The following is a 21137-nucleotide window of genomic DNA, read 5'->3' on the forward strand; positions in this document are numbered from 1 at the left end:
TGGGTTACGCTTTCTGCGTGGCATCCTTGCCTAGGAACGTTTCCTGGTGTGAGGGATTGCCGGCCATATATCCCGGCCAACACCTCCAGGCCACCAGGTGGAACTCTCCCAACAGCATGGAGGTTCCCCGAATTCCAGTAGGGCCTTATGGACCTCGTAATTTGTATGCGCAGCCCTGCTGGATACCATGGGGGCCACCGGGAGCCGCTGTGGGGAGGCTCTCAGACTGCTACGTGCCCTATAACCTGGAAGTACGTCCTGGCCACATGAGCAGAAGGAACGACGTGCTTCCAGGTTGAAGAAAGGAGCTTTTTATGCGACCCGGAAGTGTTCACGGTCACATGGACAGAAGAGAGAAACGCTTCCGGGTCATGGACTATATAAAGGACTCTGGGAGACCAGAACAATGAGCTGAGCTGGGTGGAAGGGTGGCAACGCGTCTGGGAGAGGAGGATTTGTGATTATTGATTTATTATTGTGTATTCATGAGTATAGTGGAGTGGAGAGTGCTTGGTGCACATAATTATTATAAAATAAAGTCATATTGGACTTTTATCTGGTGTCTGGCATCTCGAACAAGGGTTCAAGGGAGCAATAGCGCCCTCTATCTGTTACACTGGATATTATGATTTAATTCATTAATGGTGCCACAACATGTCTTTATTTTGCAATCGGGCGGCGCCAATTGGGTTACCAGGCCTCTACTCTCAGGTGCCACAAAACGTTGTTTCGAATGTCATACGGCGTAAAGATTCATTCCGTATCCGTGATTTGGGCACAAACAACTGTCAAACTTTGTGCGCATTCCCATCTCAAATTTATGGTTTTCCGAACTTCCCCTCGGACTCGGACTTCTAGTTAACGATGAGGCTTTTCCGTCATTAAGGTTTCGAGGCGTTTCGTCTTCTGGCCCTCTCCTCGCACGAGGGCAGAACGTCGTTGAAGGATAACTTTGGCGTTTTTCAAGTCCAAGTTATTTCCTCACCGACGTGGTACGCTGTACGTACACTTGGCACATGAGATTGTGTTTCAAAGTCCAGCATTTTCTTACACTGAAGCTAGCGGGACACGGGTAGGGCCGGAAAACGAGCCTTAAAACTTACTGAATACGTCAAGTTTTTCGAGCCAAGACAGCTGTCGAGTATTGATCCGTATCCTGCGTTTACATATGCTTTGTAAAATAACTTGTACATGTCACCAGCTGAGCCCAGCGCTCGTCTTCCTCATCAATAACCTTTCACCTTTCCTCTCAAAATACCAAATCTCAGTAAACTTGTCGCGCCTTGCGGTGGGTTTTATTTCGATTTAGTTTCGTATTAATGTCAGACCACACACAAGCGAATAGAAACGTATTCTTACCAAGGTACGCGGAATAGGCGATAAAACGATTCTATCCAGATCCCTTCGGTTGTCACGAACACACAACACAGAAGGCGTGTTTTCTGTTATCAAAACTCAAAGAGGACATTTTGGTGAGTTTTAGGGATTTATTTTCATATTTTCAGGAGGACAGGGAGCTGGAGGGTGCGCCAGTGTCACTGTTGGGCACTGAGTGGCCAGGGCCTGCTAGTGTTGAGGTGGGCTCTGGGCGGTGGGACGTTGGTCGCTCCCCTCCCCCCCACCCCTTTCACTGCATGTTGTCATTCCCGGTATGGGCTCCTGGGTTTGTGATCAGCTCAGGAGTGCCCCCTGCAGTCCACAGTAGACACACATGAAGTTCTAATGCTGGTGCAGTAACCACTAGGGGGCCACACTGACCATCAACCAATAAATGTTATCAAGTCAATGCCACCCCAATACCCCGCCATCCCATAGCACCTTTGTGATCGGCATTGCCCGGTGCTGTCAGACATTTCAAAGTTCTCCTAACATGAACTTTGGATCATCGGGATCATGGACTGCCAACCTTACATTTTACACATCGACCCCTTATCCACTAGGGGGCCCCGCTGTCTGTTTTTTATTAATTTTGTGTGCCATTCAATGACTGAGCTGCTCTCTCCACCGTGTCGACGCTTGTCATTTGTGCCGCCGTCTCTCTTCATTGACCCCAGTGGGCTGCGTTCCCGGCATTCTGATAGCCTGCTGCCTTGTATGGACTGACTGAGGTGAAGAGGTCCATGTGACCAGTCCTGCCCAGGCCCCGTGTGGCACACCGTCCACTCCCCTACGGTAATTATGAACGGCAAGTCCAACACGTGGCATTACTACAGTACTGTGGCAGCAGCTAAATCAATTGTGCTTATAAACACCTCCATTATCATTAGCCCAAACATGCCATGTGGGTATCGATCGCAACGTTTCGAGTGTCAGCACTCTAAAAATTAGACCTATGAAAGCCACTTAACCAAGCAGACTTTAGTCGTTAATAGCTTTTTAAACTTCAAGACAAAGTTTCACAATCCGTACTTGAAATGTCGTCTTCATTAGCTGGAGTAATGGAAAAGGCCGGAATTACTCTGGACGTCACCCGCTGGCTTCTCTCGCTTGATTTACAAACACGAAACTCGATTAGTCCAATTTAGGGAGCAGGGCAGGGCAAGGAGGTCACAGCCTATCACTGCAACGCTGGGCACAAAGCAGGAACCAGCGCCAAGCAAGGTGCCAGTCCATCATATGGCTCAGTCATACACATCCATATTCACATGGAGCCCAAAAAACACAATAACATTCAGAAACCCGCTGCAGGGGACTTAGGGTCCACGATGGCACTGGGGACCAGGCAGAAAACAGTGCTGGACAGGCGGGCAGGCCATCATGAGGTCCACTCGTACATTACCCTCCCCATATTCACACTCATAGTGTGCCAACACACAGCAAAAGAGTAGAAAAAATTAGAATAGGGCAGAATAAAATAAAATAAAATAGAGTAGGAGAAAAGAAAATACAACATTAGAGCAGAACACAACAGAAGAGACGAGAAGAGAGTAGAGCAGAACTGTGACAAATAGTGACAGACGGTCACCACTGCACAGACGTGAAAGGCACTATATCATAGTGATAGATAGATAGATAGATGTGAAAGGCACTATATGATAGATAGAGATGTGAAAGGCACTATATGATAGATAGATAGATAGATAGATAGATAGATAGATAGATAGATGTGAAAGGCACTATATGATAGATAGATAGAGATGTGAAAGGCACTATATGATAGATAGATAGATAGATAGATAGATAGATAGATAGATAGATAGATAGATAGATAGATAGATAGATGTGAAAGGTGCTATATAATAGACAGATAGATATGAAAGGCACTATATAATAAATAGATAGATAGATAGATGTGAAAGGCACTATATGATAGATAGATATAGATAGATGTGAAAGGCACTATATGATAGATAGATATAGATAGATGTGAAAGGCACTATATGATAGATAGATAGATAGATAGATAGATAGATAGATAGATAGATAGATAGATAGATAGATAGATAGATTTAATTTAATATTATTTATTGTATCAGTATGCTGCTGCTGAAGAATGTGAATTTCCCATTGGGATTAATAAAGTATCTATCTATCTATCTATCTATCTATCTATCTATCTATCTATCTATCTATCTATCTATCTATCTATCTATCTATCTATCTATCTATCTATCTATCTATCTATCTAGATAGATAGATGGAGTGAAAGGCACTATATAATAGATAGATAGATGTGACATGTGCTGTAGTTTGGCTTCACTTGCAAGGCGCCACATTAAGTTTGGGTTTTCTTGAAATTTGACTTTTTATCTCATGTCTTGATTTCTGGTTACCCACACGCAATGCCAGGCACTGATGCCCCACCGGCACAGCTGAGTCTTTGACATTTTTGCCGTTTCAGTTTTCTAATTCCGTGCCCCCCACTCTCCACTGGCACAGCAGGTTGGCGTCCACACACACACACACACACACACACTCTCGCCGTTTCTACCCAGTGAGGATTTGGTCCTTCTCACGTAACGACTCCATTGCACCAAAGCGCGCAGACTGACACGTGTAATGGAGGTGCCAGGTTTGGATTAATGGAGACCCCACAAGCTGGACGCACTCCATTTGTTTATTTATTTCAGCGACTTTACAAATTCGGCTCCTAATTGATCTCAAAGGCTGGAATAATCAGCACGTCCAGCTGCTTGGAAAAGCTTCCATCAGAGAGCATTTTGCAATTACCCAGAGACGACTGGGCTGACAGTGGACAGCGGAGGAAAAACAATTTCTGATGTTGTCACCTTGGACGCTCACCTTACTCTGAGGCTTCTCCCAGGAGAACTTCCTGGCCATGATGGACAGTATCACGCAGAGCAGAGCCGTGACGAAGAAGATCACAGCGAACGCCAGGGCCCAGGAGAGGCTGCAGAAATAGCAGGAGCTCTCGGTCGACGTGCACACGAGGACGTGGACGGCCGAGAAGAGCAGGCACAGCAGGTATGAAGGCAGCGAGCAGAGCGAGGAGGACAGGGGGAGGTCGAGCTCAGCGTTGCTCCTCAAAGCGTCTGCCATGCCGAGCAGCAGGAGGAAGAGGACCTGGAGAGAAGAGAGAAGAACAGAGACCACTGTCAACACACCACCGTCACACTACATGAGGGGGACAAACAAACCCATGGAGGTGCCAGCTTCGAAGAAACTCCACGCCTTCCGTAATCTTCACATTTTTGGGATGGACAAGCAGATTACTGGGCTGCTGTCACGAGTTCAAAACAGAAGGAGAATAAGAGATCAGCTCAGGGTGGGCCGGGCTGTGACCACCAAGCTAAAGGGGGTGGGTGGTTTGGGGCACAGAAACTGTTGAGGCAAAATGGTAGGAAAAATGGAGCCTGAGGGGTCCGAGGCCAAATAAATAGAAAACAACAAGCCTGCTGGGTCCCCAGGCCAGATCTTGAACCCTGCAGACCAGGTGGGGCGGGGTGGGTCACCCACTTGCCCACTATAGTTCGGCACCAAACACTCCACTCACTTCCTCCTGGCCTCCAGCTCCTTTAGCTATCAAGTGGGTGAGTTTAATACCCCAGGCTGGGGTCACATGAGGGTCAGGGTCCAAAAGTGGCTTAACTTAGTTTTACTTTTCATTCATTTTGAATTATTTTTCAGTTGCTTTTGTTAATTCTTCAACATTTATGGTCTAGTATGCATGTATCAGGTATTGATGTTTGCTCCTTGTTTTCTGTAGGTGGAGACCTAGGAGGCGGGGCCACCATCACATCACCATGGAAGGACCGCCCCCCAGCCTTTATATATTTTAGACACAGAATCCGAGTACCTCAGAGGTTCACTGGGAGCACCAGGAGTATCAATGTCTGGGAGTCGGATGGTTGGATTTCTACATTTCAGACAGATTTCTGTTAGCCCTTTCAGACAAACCGCTTCCTGACAGCTTTTTTTTTTTTTTGCCCTTTAACTGTGTTTGTTCTCCTTTGGTTTATATAAATACATTCTTCATTTACAAATATTTGTCCTCCCAAGCCAGAGGTTTACAGTAATTCCTTCCCTTAAAGAGCATTGTGGGCCTGTGCAGACCATGAAGCCTGCTTTTTAGTTTAAGGCCAGGTTGCCTGAGGTGAGGCCTGTTTTTAAGCAGGCCAGTGACTGATGGAAATCCCAAAAACAGGGAGAGTCCAGACGTGGCTTTAAACCAATTCCAGGGCTTGTCTCACTTTTGAATGACTTTTCATATTTTTTGTTAATATTTCTACGTTTACTTATTATTCAGTCTTTATGGTGTTTGCCTTTTCTCAGTGATTTCTGTGGGTGGAGCTCCAGGAGGTGGGGCTTCTCTGACATCACTGTGGAATGACCAGCCCAGCCTTTTTATTAGTATATTTCAGGTATGAGAAGATGAGACCCTCAGAGTTTTGTTGAGAGAGTCTGGGGTGTCATTATCCGTGATTACGGCAGTTGGATTTGTTTTTTCGAGTCATTGGCCTTCTTGACTATGGATGACAGACCAAACCCTATTTTGCCATTTCTCATTGTTTGCTATTCTTTTGTTTCTATAAACAAATTCTTCATTTATAAAAGTTTTTTTCATTTACAAGAGGTGTACGGTAATTCTTTCCCTTGAATGTGTACTTTGGGCCTGTGCAGGCCTTGAAGCCTGCCTTTGTAGTTTGGGGCTGGTTTGCCTGAGGTGAGGCCTGGCCTGGTCCAGGTGGTGTTCAGGTGGTGGAGTTGGCTTCAAACCCCAGGCTGGTGTTACATCAGGGTTGTTAGGTTTCAGCTTTAAGTTTATTATCTTTGTATTGATGTTATGTTATTTTTATGAATATGTTTTCTTATCATTGTTGTTGAAATTACAATTCTTATTGATTATTTAGTCTTGATGTTGGTTGCCTTTGCTCCTTGCTTTCTGCGAGTAGAGCACTCAGGAACTGAGGCAACTGCACAGGGCACCCCCCCAACCCATTTTTATATTTCCGATTGACCAGATGAGCCCCTCAGAAATCCATTGAAAGAATCTGGAGTGTCGTCATCTACAAAGTTTGTTGTTGGATTGTGTTTCCTGGTCATTCATTTTTCTTGATTTTGGATTACGGACTGTTTTTTGTTAGCCTTTTTGTCTTTTCTCTCTGTTCTCCTTGTGTGTGTGTATATATATATATATTATATATATATATATACATTGTTATTTATAAATACTTTTCATTTGCCTTTGTGTCATCAATCCAGAGGTTTACAGTAATTCTTTCCTTTGAATGGCATTTTTGTGCGTTTTGGGCCTGTGCAGGCCCTTGAAGCCTCCCTTTTTAGGTTTGGGTTGCCTGGGGTGAGGCTGATTTCCAGGCAGCTCTGGCTCAAGTAGTATTTTGAACCTCATTTATTATTTGAGGGCACCAAATTATAATAAATAAGGAGGAGGGTCCAGAGGTGGCTTTAAACTCCATGCCAGGAATGAAAAGAATAAAATAATAGTTTAGGTTTTGTAACAAAAAAAAAATCACAACTAATAAATAAACATTTCTAAAGATGTACAGAAGCATTCTATAAGGCCTGTCAATGATTTACTAATGAAAGTCATTACAAAGTGTTATCAGCACATGAATTGTTATTTAATGACATTCACGCCTCTTTGAGTGTACATGAACTAATACTCCGTTAATGTCTGTTAACGACTTGCTAATGAACGTTTTAACGTGTTACCTGTGATACGTTTGAAGCAAATTGGTAGGCGACCCTGACTGAAAGGCCCTGATTACGCACAACAGGCTGGTGCCCCAGGGTCTCAGGTGCTGTCACAGTTTGTCACTGATGTCACTAATTCAACTGAAATAAGCCCAGACAGGACCCATGGCTCCAAGTCTGAGTGATTAAGGGGGCTTTAACTATGGTCTGCAAGTCTGAAAAACAGTTCATTAACGGAATTACAAATGACCTTTTTATTTGAACAAAATCTTAATGAATGTTTTCTTTGGAGCACTGAAAGCAGCTTTAGATGTGGTGGTGGAGTCGCGTGTGCACAGAGCAGGGGCATTTCAACTTATATGACCAACTGACATGCAACCAAGAAGACCAACAGGCAACACATGTGGAGTACAAGCCAAGTGAGGGCCCACCCAACTATACAACGCACTGGTCAGGGTGGTCTTGGCCTACATATATAAAAAAATAAAATGAAGTAAAATACACAACAGCATTCAAGAAAGTCCAGAGGAGAGAAATCAAGCTGATTAAGGACCATGGAGAGCAATCAGTGAGGAAAGACTGAAGGAGCGGACGGACAGCGGGATTTGGGATTTAATATTTGGTACACTGTGTTAACCCCCGAGGGGAAAATGTCTTTACGCATGACCTATGGGGGTCAGAGGGCAGGGTCAGCCATTGTGCATCATCTGTTGTTATACAAAATAGTGTCATGTCAATACTACACGACAGACAGGCAGACAGATGTGAAAGGCGCTATATGATTGATAGATAGATAGATAGATAGATAGATAGATAGATAGATAGATAGATAGATAGATAGATAGATAGATATGAAAGGCACTATATAATAGATAGATAGATAGATAGATAGATAGATAGATAGATAGATAGATAGATAATCTGTCTGTCTGTCTATGTATGGCACTATATAGAGGCTGAGGGAGGAGGTGGCATTCTGAGGCCCTGCACGGAACAAAAGTCACAAAAACAGCCAGAAGAACAAAACTCAAAATCTCAAGGATCAACGTGGGAGCAGCATGGGGTACGTCATGCATGGTCGTCCATCCTCAAACTACCACGTTGATTCTCGAGGTGTGAACTCTCCCAAAAGCTCAAAAAAAACACCCGTGACATCACCGGTCCACTCCAGTCTTCTACAGTTCCTTCTTTCAATGATCTTTTCTTTGTTGTGTCAACTCTTCACACATTCACACCACTGGCTCTGTCTCCTGCCACTCACTTGGTGGTCAAAGGCAGCGCCATCTGCACTCACATTCCACAACTCAATGAGCTGATCCAACCAGGATCTTTCCTGAGAACTGCTGGCAGCCACATACATTAGAACATTAGAACAATCTGGATGAGAACGGGCCATTCAGCCCAACAAAGCTTGCCAGTCCTATCCACTATGTTCTTTTAAAAAAACATCAAGTTTAAAAGGTACCTAAAGTCCTGTTGTCTACCACACTACTTGGCAATTATTTCAAGTGTCTGTGATTCTCTGTGTGAAGAAAAACTTCCTAATGTTTGTGTGAAATTTCCCCTTCACAAGTTTCCAACTGTGTCCCCGTGTTCTTGATGACCTCATTTTAAAGTCACAGTCTCGATCCACTGCACTAATTCCCTTCATCATTTTAAACACTTCAATCAGGTCTCCTCTTAATCTTCTTTTACTTAAAGTGTGAAGGCTCAGCTCTTTTAATCTTTCCTCATAACTCATCCCCTGTGATCCTGGAATCAGCCCTAGTCGTTCTTCTCTGGACCTTCTCTAGTGCTGCTATGTCCTTTTTGTAGCCTGGAGACCAAAACTCCACCCAGGACCCCAGATGAGGCCTCACCAGTGTGTTATAAAGGTTGAGCAGAACCTCCTGTGACTTGTACTCTACACATCAAGGCGCTATATAACCTGACATTCTGTGAGCCTTCTTAATGACTTCTGAACACTGTCTGGAAGTTGATAGAATCGAGTCCACTAAGTCCTTCTCATAAGGAGGACTCTTGCTTTTCAGACCCCCCCATACTCAGGCCAATGGATTAGAGGAGTGAGGATCGTAAAAGCTGCACTTTAAGGGTGCCATCATCTGTCACTCACTAACTCTCTCAGAAACACCGCCATGTGACAGCATCTCTCCCTCACTTTCTAACACTCCAGCCTAACTGACGGTGTCTCCTGCTCTCTCAGGCTCCACACCTTCTGACATTGCTTCTTTTTCTTTTAAGCCCCGCCCCTTCACCATGTCTCTTTGGCTATCTCTTAGGCAATACCCTACAGACAGCATCTCTCTCTCTCTTTCTCTCCTCCTCCAGCTCCACCCCTTATGACAATTTCTCTCTCTTTCTCAGGCTCCACCCCTACAGACAGCATCTCTCTCTCTCTTGCTCCCTCTCTCCTCCTCCTCCTCCAGCTCCGCCCCTTACGACAATTTCTCTCTCTCTCTCAGGCTCCACCCCTACAGACAGCATCTCTCACTTTCTCATACCCTATCTCTATTCCCCCTCTCCAAGGTCCGCCCCTTCTGACTCTGTGTGTGTGCCTCTCTACATCTTGCTCTTTCAGGCTCCGTCCCATAGAAGTCTCTTTCTTTCTGGCTCCACCCCCTCGGACATTGTCTCTGTCTCTCTCTCACCCAGACTCCTCCCCTTATGTGCCTCTCCATCTCTCTCAGGCCACTCCCCTCTGCCAGGTCTGTGTGCCCCCCAAGATTTCTGTTTCTGTTTCCTATTTATCTTTCCAACTTTAAATAATAACCCGAAAAATAAATCCAATCATCAAAAAGTAATTTAAATTTTGAAATTAAAAAAAAAATTTTTTTTTTAATAACCTTCAAATATTTCCACAGCTGGTAAAATAAATTGCACAGCAGTTATCATGCAGGCTGGCCTAATGCGCGTGTTTCGTTTCACTTTTCTGTTTGCGCGGCCCCCCCTGGCACCCCCTCGACGCGCAGCGTTGCTTTCCCTAAATCTCCCCAATGCTGCCTTTGATCCTTCCTTCAACAGCATGTGCTGCCGTGGCTCTAAACTTCTCGTGTCTAATTAATTCTTTCCTTTGTACGTTGTAATGTGAACACATAACACCGTCGGCCAGCCTTGGAAGTCGTATGGGACGCTGGAGATCACAAAAAAAAAAAAAAAACAGAAAGAAAGCCGACGGGTGTTGAGATTTTCCATTTCTAATCTGTAATTATGGATGGCAAAACAACAGGCACCAAGGATATTCGGATTCTATGAAATTAATTACTTGGTTGTCATTTTAAAGTCATCAATATAATTAGACAATCAGTTATTTAGCTGTTTTGACACTTCTCTCGGATTTCAGTTGCCGCTCGGCTCATTTCATATGCATAAGAAATCAAAAAAAAAAAAAAGTACCGAAGTACAATGGAGTGGGGAAAAAAAAATGAGACGAGATGGCATCGCTCAATTATACCAACCAGAGCTGGATGGCATCCTGGCACTGCAGCTCCTCGACAAGACTCGCCCCACGTATTAAGTCAAGTCACAAATCACCACAGTGGGCCTCCAGCTCATCCTCACACCGACCCAACCGCCGCCTTGGAAGCACCCTGGGGTAAAACGGGGACAAGGTCAAATAAATGAGGGGGCGGCCAGCCGAGGGCACACACAGTACCACAAAAACGTTCGTCTTAGACATTGTGACAGACGGCCGTGGTCCTTGTCTGGCCGGGACGGGGGGGAGTAGGTGTGCAGAGGTGTGCTGTGGCTCCACGGATTCCAGCAGAGCTTTGTGGGAGTTGGATTTTGGGAGAGCCCTGTTGGGGTACAATGGGGGGCTGCCAGGGGGAGCTGCTCGATGAAGGTGCGGACCATCAGTGACATCAGGCAGAGGTTGGAACAGAAATGAGGGAATAAAACTGGGCAGACTGAAGGGAGGAGGTCAGGCAGATGTGAGAACGACGACAAGACACGAGGTGCTCATCCTGCATCATCGAGGTCTTCTGCAGAAGAACAAACCAAACGGGCAAAGCAGAGACACTCAAGAAAAAAACATCAAATATCTAAAGACGTCCAGCACTGCAATCAGCAAGGAACTCACAGACGCCACTGGGACACCCATAGGGGGTCTGGAGATGTCCTATCAGAAGAGGCCTTCATGGAAGAATTGTGACCAAAAAGCCATTCTTCTGAAGAATGAAATAAAGCCAAACGGCAAACAAAAACTCAAAGACAGGAGTGCAGGAACATGGAAGCAGGTGCTCTGATCGGAAAAATTCAGTTTGAAATTGATTGGCTCCAGCAGAAGGTCCATTAAAGTGATGGAGAAGAGCTCATGGAAAAATATGAGCAGACCACCGTCAAGCACAGTGGACACTCCAAGGAGGTTTGGGGCAAACAAGTTGAACAAAACTGCCAGGCAGCTTTTCATCCATCCTGGAGTCCCATCACAGTGGAGTCTGACGGGTCCCAACTTGACGACCCCCCAAACTCATCACCAAAATCCTTAAAAAAAAAAGAGGAACAGGGAATCCTGGTGTGGCCGCTACAGGGTCTTGATAGATCTCCACGTCATCATCAAGCCATTCTAGGACTTCAAGACAGTTTGATAAGAATTGACACGAGACATCAACAAGGTTTGGGGCAGCCAGCCGAATAATATGCCCTGGCATCAAAATGGGTATCAGGTGTCGAGCTGTGTTCAGATTCAAGTCCAGTTATGCAAAGATGGGGGCTTTAATGGCCGAAACTGGAAATGACGTCATCGGGACTGGAAGTGGCGTGATAGAAAGGCACTATATGAAAGATAGATAGATAGATAGATAGATAGATGTGAAAGGCACTATATAACTGACAGATATGATAGTCTCTCTCTCTTTCTCTCTTTATATATATAGCTTGATGGAGGATGAGGTCTGAATTTGTTGCCGAACTACAAACATCTCTCAGTTTGCCCGACTTTACTGTTCCTCTCTCCACGTTGATGTGATTCAGTCTTCAGCAGCCATTTAAGGATCAAACACCATAAAAACAGCCAGAAGAACAAAACTCAAAATCCCAAGAATCAATGTGGCACCACGAGTCATGCCATGTGCTGTACAGACTGCCATCCTCCAACTGCCACATTGATTTCTGAGCTCTCCCAAAAACTCCGCGCCACAGCTGTGACGTCACTGGTCCACTCCAGTGTTTCACGGCTCCTTCCATGAGCTTCAATGAGGAGAGATTGAAGGAGACGCAGAGAAACTGAGCCCAAGAGCCGATGTGACTGAAAGTGTTTCACATGACATGACAGGATGGTGGATCTCGGCTGCTACTTTGAAAAACATTTTTCCAGAAGAACACATGGGCACAGTTGGAAGCTCATTAAGGGCAGATTTCACACAAATGTTAGGAAGTTTTCCTTCATGCCAAGCAGCACAGACACATGGGATACGTGACCAAGTAGCATAATTGACAGCAGGACTTTAGAGGCCTTCAAATCCCGACTTGATTTTTGTGGAGAATTTTGTTGAATACGACTGGCAAGCTTGTTTTGCTGAATGGCCTCTTCTCAACAGCACTGCTCTAATGTATGCTGTGGTCACAGAGAAGTACTTGAAATAATAGAAAACACTTATACAATCTCCATTTTAATTTGACATCTATTTATAGGTAAATACCCAAGGAGCAGCAAGGAGTAAATAAATATGAGAAGCAAAGGCACATTCAAGGACAAGTCGATCTGTCAGCAGCGTGTCACAGCAGAAGACCAAAGATGGATGCTTGACAGCCTTAAACTCGACCCTGACAGGCGCACCCCAGAGAGTGAAACCTCAGGCCCTGCGGTGAGCAGCACAAACAAAAAAGTAAGAATCCATTACAGAGAATCTGGGGTTGAGTGAATGTGCCAACTGAGACTCATGTCACTTACTGCAGGCGACTGGATGGGGGGTGTGTGCCAGTGGGCTCTGTGATGGACTGGCACCCTGTCCTGGGCTGGTTCCTGCTTTTAGTGCTTAAGCGGAGCTACGTGAAGCAGAACTGAGAATGGCATGAATGGCATCAGAGAAGATACTGGATATGTAGGGGCTTTAGGATAAAAAGAGTCCTTTATACTGAAGGTGCTATATGATAGATAGATAGATAGATAGATAGATAGATAGATAGATAGATAGATAGATAGATAGATAGATAGATAGATAGATAGATAGATAGACATGAAAGGCACTATATAAGATAGATAGATAGATAGATACTTTATTAATCCCAAGATAGATAGATAGATAGATAGACAGACAGACATGAAAGGCACTATATAAGATAGATAGATAGATAGATAGATAGATAGATAGATAGATAGATAGATATGAAAGGCACTATATAAGATAGATAAATAGATAGATAGATAGATAGATAGATAGATAGATAGATAGATAGATAGATAGATAGACATGAAAGGCACTATAAAAGAGATAGATAGATAGATAGATAGACATGAAAGGCACTATATAAGATAGATAGATAGATAGACAGACAGACAGACATGAAAGGCACTATATAAGATAGATAGATAGATAGATAGATAGATAGATAGATATGAAAGGCACTATATAAGATAGATAGATAGATAGATAGATAGATAGATAGATAGATAGACATGAAAGGCACTATATAAGATAGATAGATAGATAGATAGATAGATAGATAGATAGAGACATGAAAGGCACTATATAAGATAGATAGATAGATAGATAGATAGACAGACAGACAGACATGAAAGGCACTATATAAGATAGATAGATAGATAGACATGAAAGGCACTATATAAGATAGATAGATAGATAGATAGATAGATATCTATCTATCTATCTTATATAGTGCCTTTCATGTCTATCTATCTATCTATCTATCTAGATAGACAGACATGAAAGGCACTATATAAGATAGATAGATAGATAGATAGATAGATAGATAGATAGACATGAAAGGCACTATATAAGATAGATAGATAGATAGATAGATAGATAGATAGATAGATAGACATGAAAGGCACTATATAAGATAGATAGATAGATAGATAGATAGATAGATAGATAGATAGATAGATAGATAGACATGAAAGGCACTATATAAGATAGATAGATAGATAGATAGATAGATAGATAGATAGATAGATAGATAGATAGACATGAAAGGCACTATATAAGATAGATAGATAGATAGATAGATAGATAGATAGATAGATAGATAGATAGATAGATAGATAGATAGATATGAGAAGGGTTTACATCACACACTCGCCCTACTTTACTGCAGAAGTACAGGCAGGCTGACTGATTTAGGGTCACACAGACCCCCCAAAGTCTCCTACACTGCGAATACAAAGTCAGGAAAGCCACAGATGGAAACATAACATTTTCACCTGAGGATGCCAATCTGGCAGATGCCAATGTTGTTTAAGGAAGGTCATGGGCACTGGACCTGCTGGCATGAGGTCACATGACCCCTAGACAGTGAAGGTGGCCCCATGCCAGCCCGAGAACACAGAAATGACTGGGACTCTTCAGTCAGAACTTGTGTGAAAACCTCATTCATCAACACAAACTCACTTCAATGTTTTTAGCGCCTTTCTTTACCAAAAACCTTCCCAAGTGACTTTAGACAGACACCATACTTTACAAGAGGCGCACAGACAGGTGGACTCATTTAGGGTCACACAGACCCCCCCCAAAAATCTCCAACACTTTGAATGCAAAACAAATCTGAGTGCCACTTTGGAAGGACATGACCCACTAGGGGGCAGCAGGCCTCATCAAGGGGGCAGTGGGCGTAGATACACCATGAAACTCCAGTAAGAATTTCATTTTTGCTTATTATGACACTAAGATGTCCCCCCTGCATATCCAAATGCCCATCCAACGATGGAATCCTAGTTAGACGCCCAGTTAAATTCCAACTGTATGCGGTGTGGGAGGATTCCTGCTGCATTCTGTGGCACATGCTGTTCAGGTGGGCCGGGGAGTTAAGTGTGTGCCCCCTGACAGGCCGACTTTTCCATCTTAGTTTAGCATCTCTACCTGAGGCCATCCAAGAGCTTTCATACAGAGTAACGGAATCGGGTTAATCTCATAGTGGCAATCATTAAATGAAAAAGCTGCAGTGTGACTGCTGCCAGTGCCAAGTCGGGTGCCAAGGCAGGCAATTTTGCAAAATGTCAAAGAAAAATGTGCTTGTGTAATTTGTTAAGAGGCAGCTGTGAGTATCAAAAGAGGTTTAAGAAGATGAAGAAGCCGTGAAGAAGGAGCCGAGACCCCGCTGCATGGGATACAAACGCTTTTCACATAACGGCATCTGCTCATTTCATTCCCTGGGTTTGTGATCCTCCTGGGAAAGCTGCCCAGTGCGCCATTCAAGATGGAGGACTGGCATAAAGAACTGCCTCTGCAAAAGAACTTCCCTTACATGGGATGTGCAGGAGAGGCTTTAATAGAAATGAAGCGGCGGCTTGAAGTCAATAGAAGAGCAGACAAGTTCAGGTGGACTTCTGAAAAATGGCTTCTCTCAGTTACACAGAAAGGCTCAGTGTAATACTGGTGTGTCGTCAGTAATGCTAAGTATCCCATAATGCTCTGCACTGAAAAATGAACAACGCAGACCACGAGACTGACCTGCCAGGTCCAATTGTACTACACGTTGAACTGTTGGTTCACTTCATCCGGTCAGGCTTGCCCTCCCCTATGCCCCTTTTTCCAACCCACTGACTTGGCACTGTGAGCCCCGATACAAAAATCCTCACCTCAAAGACGATGACGGTGCCCACCATCATGGAGTAAAGGTCATACTTTCCCAACTGCTTGCTCAAGGAGGAGCTCATGGACTTCAGAGCATCCAGGTACTGCCGGATGACTTTCTTGCCCATGTTGTTAAGGACCTCCGACGTATTCCCCTCGAGGTAAAGCTTCACCCAGTTTCCGTGGGACTTTTCGGCAACTCTGAATTGCTCAAAGCCGACATCTGCAGGAACGAGAGGAGGACAAACCACAGGGTGAGAATGGGACTGGCTACTGTACCCATTTGGACACCCACAGGGCATGCTGGGAACTGCACTCCCAGAGTACTGTTGGGTCCCGAGGGCGCCACCAGGAGGTGCTCCAGGGGTTTACAATCCCAACTTTGTGGGCTTTCTGCCTGAGCCGCTAGTGCTTCCAACAAACAGCCCATGTCCTAACACTGGGAGAGATCCTGGGTCTCCACCTCACCTTCGTGTGTAAAAGCTGGGCAGCAGCGGGCAACACCTGACTGGAAGTGGTGGGACCAAGAGAATCTGCTTTGTTTCAGGATGTTTTGGCTGTAATGTGTGTTGTAAAGTGCCACTCTTCATTTCGGATCATCACATTGGCTATTTGAATGGGCACATGTTAAGTTCAAATCCTTGATGGTGGCATACTGTTAGGTCAGCAGCCATACCATCTGTGGTTCAGAACGGGTCATCCACCTGAAGCTAAGCATGTTGGGCCCGGCCAGTACTTGGTTTGGGTGACCACTGTCACAAATGTGTGAATGGGAGGCAGTCAATGGGCTGAAAAGGTTAAACGGCGGGGCCAGCGGCTGGCCAAGTGCACTACTGTCTTTTCACCAGAAGGAAAGACCACCTAAACCCCACCCAGGTTCCGCCTCCAGACCACGCCCTCCTACTGACCTCACGTCCGCCTGTTCCCCGTCTGGCCCTCCTCTTCCTTCCAGCCACTTGCCTTCCCCAGTCAGCCTCGTCTTGGACTCAGTCAATTGTGACGACTCTTTAGTCCTCTCGTTTTTGAGGAGTTGTTACCAACATACGAGGTGGACCCCCAAACCTTTCCTTTTTTACACCATCTAGGAAAAGTTTGGGCATGTGCAGGAAGAGGTGTTGGTGATGCCAGCAGGGGGCGCTTGCCCTGGGGTCTGAATGTGGGTCCTAATGTTTCAGTGCAGTGTCGCGGGCACAGTGCTGTAAAAATGGTGGCGTCCTTCAGATCAGATGTGAAACTCGAGGTCCTGATCCTCTGTGGTCATCCAGGGGTGCATCCTGATGTCCTGCCTAAATTGCCCACCATGGCCTGGTCATTGTGGCCCCCTAATCATCCCCTGCCTCTGATTGGCTAACTGACACTTCACCACCTAATAGCTCATGTGTGGTGAGTCTTCAGGCTGCCGCCGTATCACCCCGGTGGATGCTGCACATTATATAGTGCCATATAAATGTAAAGAATTATTATTAATATCCTTCTGTCACCGGGGGGAAAGGAGAGGAGAGGAATTAGGCAGTAGCGCCAGCCCTCGACTCGAGGTGGAATTAGCATGGCAGTCGACTCCCAAGCACACGTGTGTGACAATATTCAACATTATGAACTTTCTTACGACCCCATCTTGTTTTCTATGGGTACGCGGTTGGTAGATTTTTATTGCTGTTCATGTGATTTTTGGTGACATCGTAACCGCTGTGACTATTTAACAGTGCGCTTGGCAGACAGTTTATGGGCTCAAATAAGTGTTACTGTATGTTCCCACCAGACCAGGGGTTGGCACTGCCCTCTAACTCTTTCTTCTCTTTCCCTGCAGCCCACCCGATGAACCCTCAGCCTAAAGCCACTTCCGGTCCTCACAGGACAGCCAACGTCACTTCCTCTTCTGGTTCTCAAGATCCCGCCTCCTTCTGATGTCATTTCCGGGTCCCAGAATACCATTCTCCCATTACATCACTTCCTGTCTAGAGAATATACAGGGTGAGTAGCACAATTCAAATGTTTACACTGCAAAAACGCTACAAGAAAAAATCAAGTTCATGATGACACTAGAAAGGGGAAACCAAAAAGATTTTTGTTCACTGTGTTTGAAAAATGGCGTCTTCAAGGTGGTGGCCATCATTAGCGATACACTCTTTGAGACGATTTCTGAACGCCCGCATGAGTCGTTCGGCGATTTTGTGGTGAGTAGTGTCCTTGAGGGCTTCCAGGTTTTGAGGTTGGTGTGTGTGGATCTTCGACTTGAGAGGAAATCGTGCAGAGCGAGATCAGGTGAACATGAAGGCCACCCAACATCGCCACACAGGGAGATCAGCTTCTCTCCTGGAAAACTTGCATGGATCTCCGTATGAGCTGTCACTCCAGGCATCCACCACATCCATGTCTTCCAGTTCTCCAGCATTTCAATGTGACGTTCTGAAGTGACGGTGACCGTTGCTCCCCACCTCCTCAATAAAGTAAGGGCCTACGATGCCAAATTCTGTAACGGTGCCCCAAACTGTAACCCGTGTGCTCACTGTGCGGGGGTCTCTGATGAAGTTCACCAGGGTTGGTTTCAGCCCAGTAGTGAAAGTTTTGCTTATTTATGCCACCATTCAATTGGAAATGTACCTCGGGGCTGACGTCACATGACAATGCCATCTCGAAGAACGGTTTGCAGAATGTTGGCGCACAACTCTCTATGGCTCTCCCAGTCTCTCTCATTGAGTTCCTGCACTGCCATCATTGTATGGATGGAAATGAAGGACCTCATACAAATCAAAGACGTGTTGGCAATGCCGAAGGCAGACGTGTGCTGAATGTCTAGCACACTGCACAATGGATGCCCTTACAGCTTGGATGTGTTCAGGCGTTCATGGAGTCCGAGGACGGCCTGGAGATTTTCTGTTCAACGTTGTACACCCGTCTGTATAAATTTAGAATTGTTTTCCGACTTGGGACGTTGCCGTTAGGAGGAATGCTGAAGTGTGCTCGGAAGGCGTGTTGTGTAGTGACGATGGATTTGTTGTTTTTGAAGAACGCATCGACAGCGAAAGCAACGGTGAGCACCAGACCAAGGCGTGTGGCCGACTGAAAACGACAAGGCATCGCCTATCAAAGGACCCCCAGCCACCCCAACCCACTGGCACAATGACCTTGAGAAACGTGCTACTTAATTTTGGCTCACCCTGTATATGGCAGCCATTTTGTTCTCCCTTCAGTTCTGTTTGGAGCTCACGTCTGTAAAGACCAACCCAATCAACCATTTTTGGAGTATACGGGTGGATCTCCCAAACTTCTCACTTTGTCGTTTGTGTTCTTTTGTACAGCATTGAGGTGTTTCTGGTGTTCTGGTTTTTGGATTTAAATATATAACAAACGCCTCTTTTACAAACTAAGGATACTTGCGTGTTGTGCTTTCCCAATGCAAACCATTTGGGATAATAAGATCAAAGGAGTGTAAGCCATTGAGGGAAAGAACTGTGAAGCAGGCGGGACTGACGGACGTACTGACGGACTGACTGACTTTGGATCTTTCGTTTTCCATCTTGTGTTTGGACCTGCAGGTTTACCGTTTGCGGTTTTAAGACGACTTTTTTTGTTTCGCCCAATTTGTTTCCCATCCACAGTCGTTCAGGCCGTGATTCATACTATGTGGTATGTCACACACGTGCGCATGGGCGGCAGCTATAGAGCTTGAGGAAGGGCAATTCCGAATGAGACCAGGATGTGGCAGAGTGCACCGACTCTTTTTCTCCCTTTCCTGCAGACCAGTCTCGGGAGATTCCACCTGGTCCTCTTGACGTCACTTCTGGGACCGAGCCTATGGAAGAAGACCTTGCCGGCTCCGGCCCCTGTGATGTCACGTCTGGGCTCGAGCCTATGGCTGAAGACCCTTGTGAGCCCGACCCCTTTGACCTCACTTCCTGTCTTCCCCTTTAAAAGCCTCCACCTTTTCCCTATTCCCTCAGTTCTGTTTTGGACTCAGTTTTGTGCACAGCAGTGTTGTATTCATTTTTACGACATTGCAGCCAGGATACCAATTATACGGGTGGCTGCCCCAAACCTTGCTATGGCTCTGTGTGGAGTTTCTAACAGGTCACAAGTACGGCACACCGGACCCACTGGTGAACTCTCCCATAACCTGCCTTCATTTATAGCTGACATGTTTTACAATTTAGTGCATTCTTGAATGCCGATACTAAGGAAGATCCTGACATTCCGAGTTCTCTTTGACTTCCTACCCGCAGCCTGCTTGCCAAGCTGCTCCTTGGGCACAGATAAAGATGGCCGGTAGCAAGGAAAGAGCCCACTCACCCTTTTCGTATGCTGAAGTGCCGTCCCGTAACAGTCTGCTCAGCTGGAAGCCATTGAGATGCAGGAAGCGCAGCTGTTCCCTCATTGAGCACTCCTCCACCACCGGGAAAATGAGATGGCCCACGTTGTTTTGGGAGATGGGAAGACCAAGGCCTACAGCCAGGGTCGATGTCAGGTCCACCTGCTCCACCACATTGGGGAGGTCATAGGCAACTGCAAGAGAAGAAAAAGGAAAATGGCGTCAGCGGCCTGGCAGAAAACGAACCTGAGCGAGGTGGGCCTCTGAAGAGACGCCACATGACAGGTGTCAGCCCGGACCACCCTGACGGCTGGCGCACAAAGTCTTGTTTGAGGTCTCTTGTGTGCAATTTTATGTATGTTAATAGTGTCTATATAATATATATACAGTACATAATAATAATTATATAATAACAACATATTAATAGTTATTAAAATATATATATATGGTGTGTTAATAGTGTGTATATAATATATATATATAAATAACATAATAATAACAATTATAACATATTAATAATTTAATATATAAATTAAATTATATTTATATATAATATAAATAACATATTGTACTGTTAATAGTGTGTATATAAAATATATATGTACATAATAATAATTATAACATATTAATAATTTAATATATATATATATATAGTGTGTTAATAGTGTGTATAATATATATAGTACATAATAATAATAATTATAACATTAATAACATATATATATATATATAGTGTGTTAATAGTGTGTATATAAAATATATATAGTACATAATAATAATAATAATTATAACATATTAATAATCTTAATACATAATTCGCCTGCCTCCTCACTCACTCACTCACTGACGTCCGTCCGAAGCCGAATGTGCAGTCGCCTTCTGCGCAGCTGCCTGAAAAACCTTACGAGACCAAAATCCAACCCCAACATCGCGGCAGGTGGCAGATTTAGCCTACGTATTTCGGG

General features: G+C 44.8%; 1 protein-coding gene across 2 annotated transcripts in view; it reads right to left on the bottom strand.

Annotated features, from left to right (window-relative positions):
* Positions 1-21137, bottom strand: part of pigg (phosphatidylinositol glycan anchor biosynthesis class G) — a 1234979-nt gene that overhangs the window by 1036010 nt on the left and 177832 nt on the right. For both annotated transcript variants that reach the window (XM_051929903.1, XM_028805895.2), the window contains exons 6-8: positions 20154-20366; positions 15872-16089; positions 4243-4524 (exon numbers count right to left, since the gene is read on the bottom strand). In XM_051929903.1, the coding sequence (XP_051785863.1) occupies positions 4243-4524; positions 15872-16089; positions 20154-20366 (713 nt within the window). The remainder of the gene's footprint in view (positions 1-4242; positions 4525-15871; positions 16090-20153; positions 20367-21137) is intronic.

The sequence above is a fragment of the Erpetoichthys calabaricus genome, chromosome 7, assembly GCF_900747795.2.
Source record: "Erpetoichthys calabaricus chromosome 7, fErpCal1.3, whole genome shotgun sequence".
Taxonomy (NCBI): domain Eukaryota; kingdom Metazoa; phylum Chordata; class Cladistia; order Polypteriformes; family Polypteridae; genus Erpetoichthys; species Erpetoichthys calabaricus.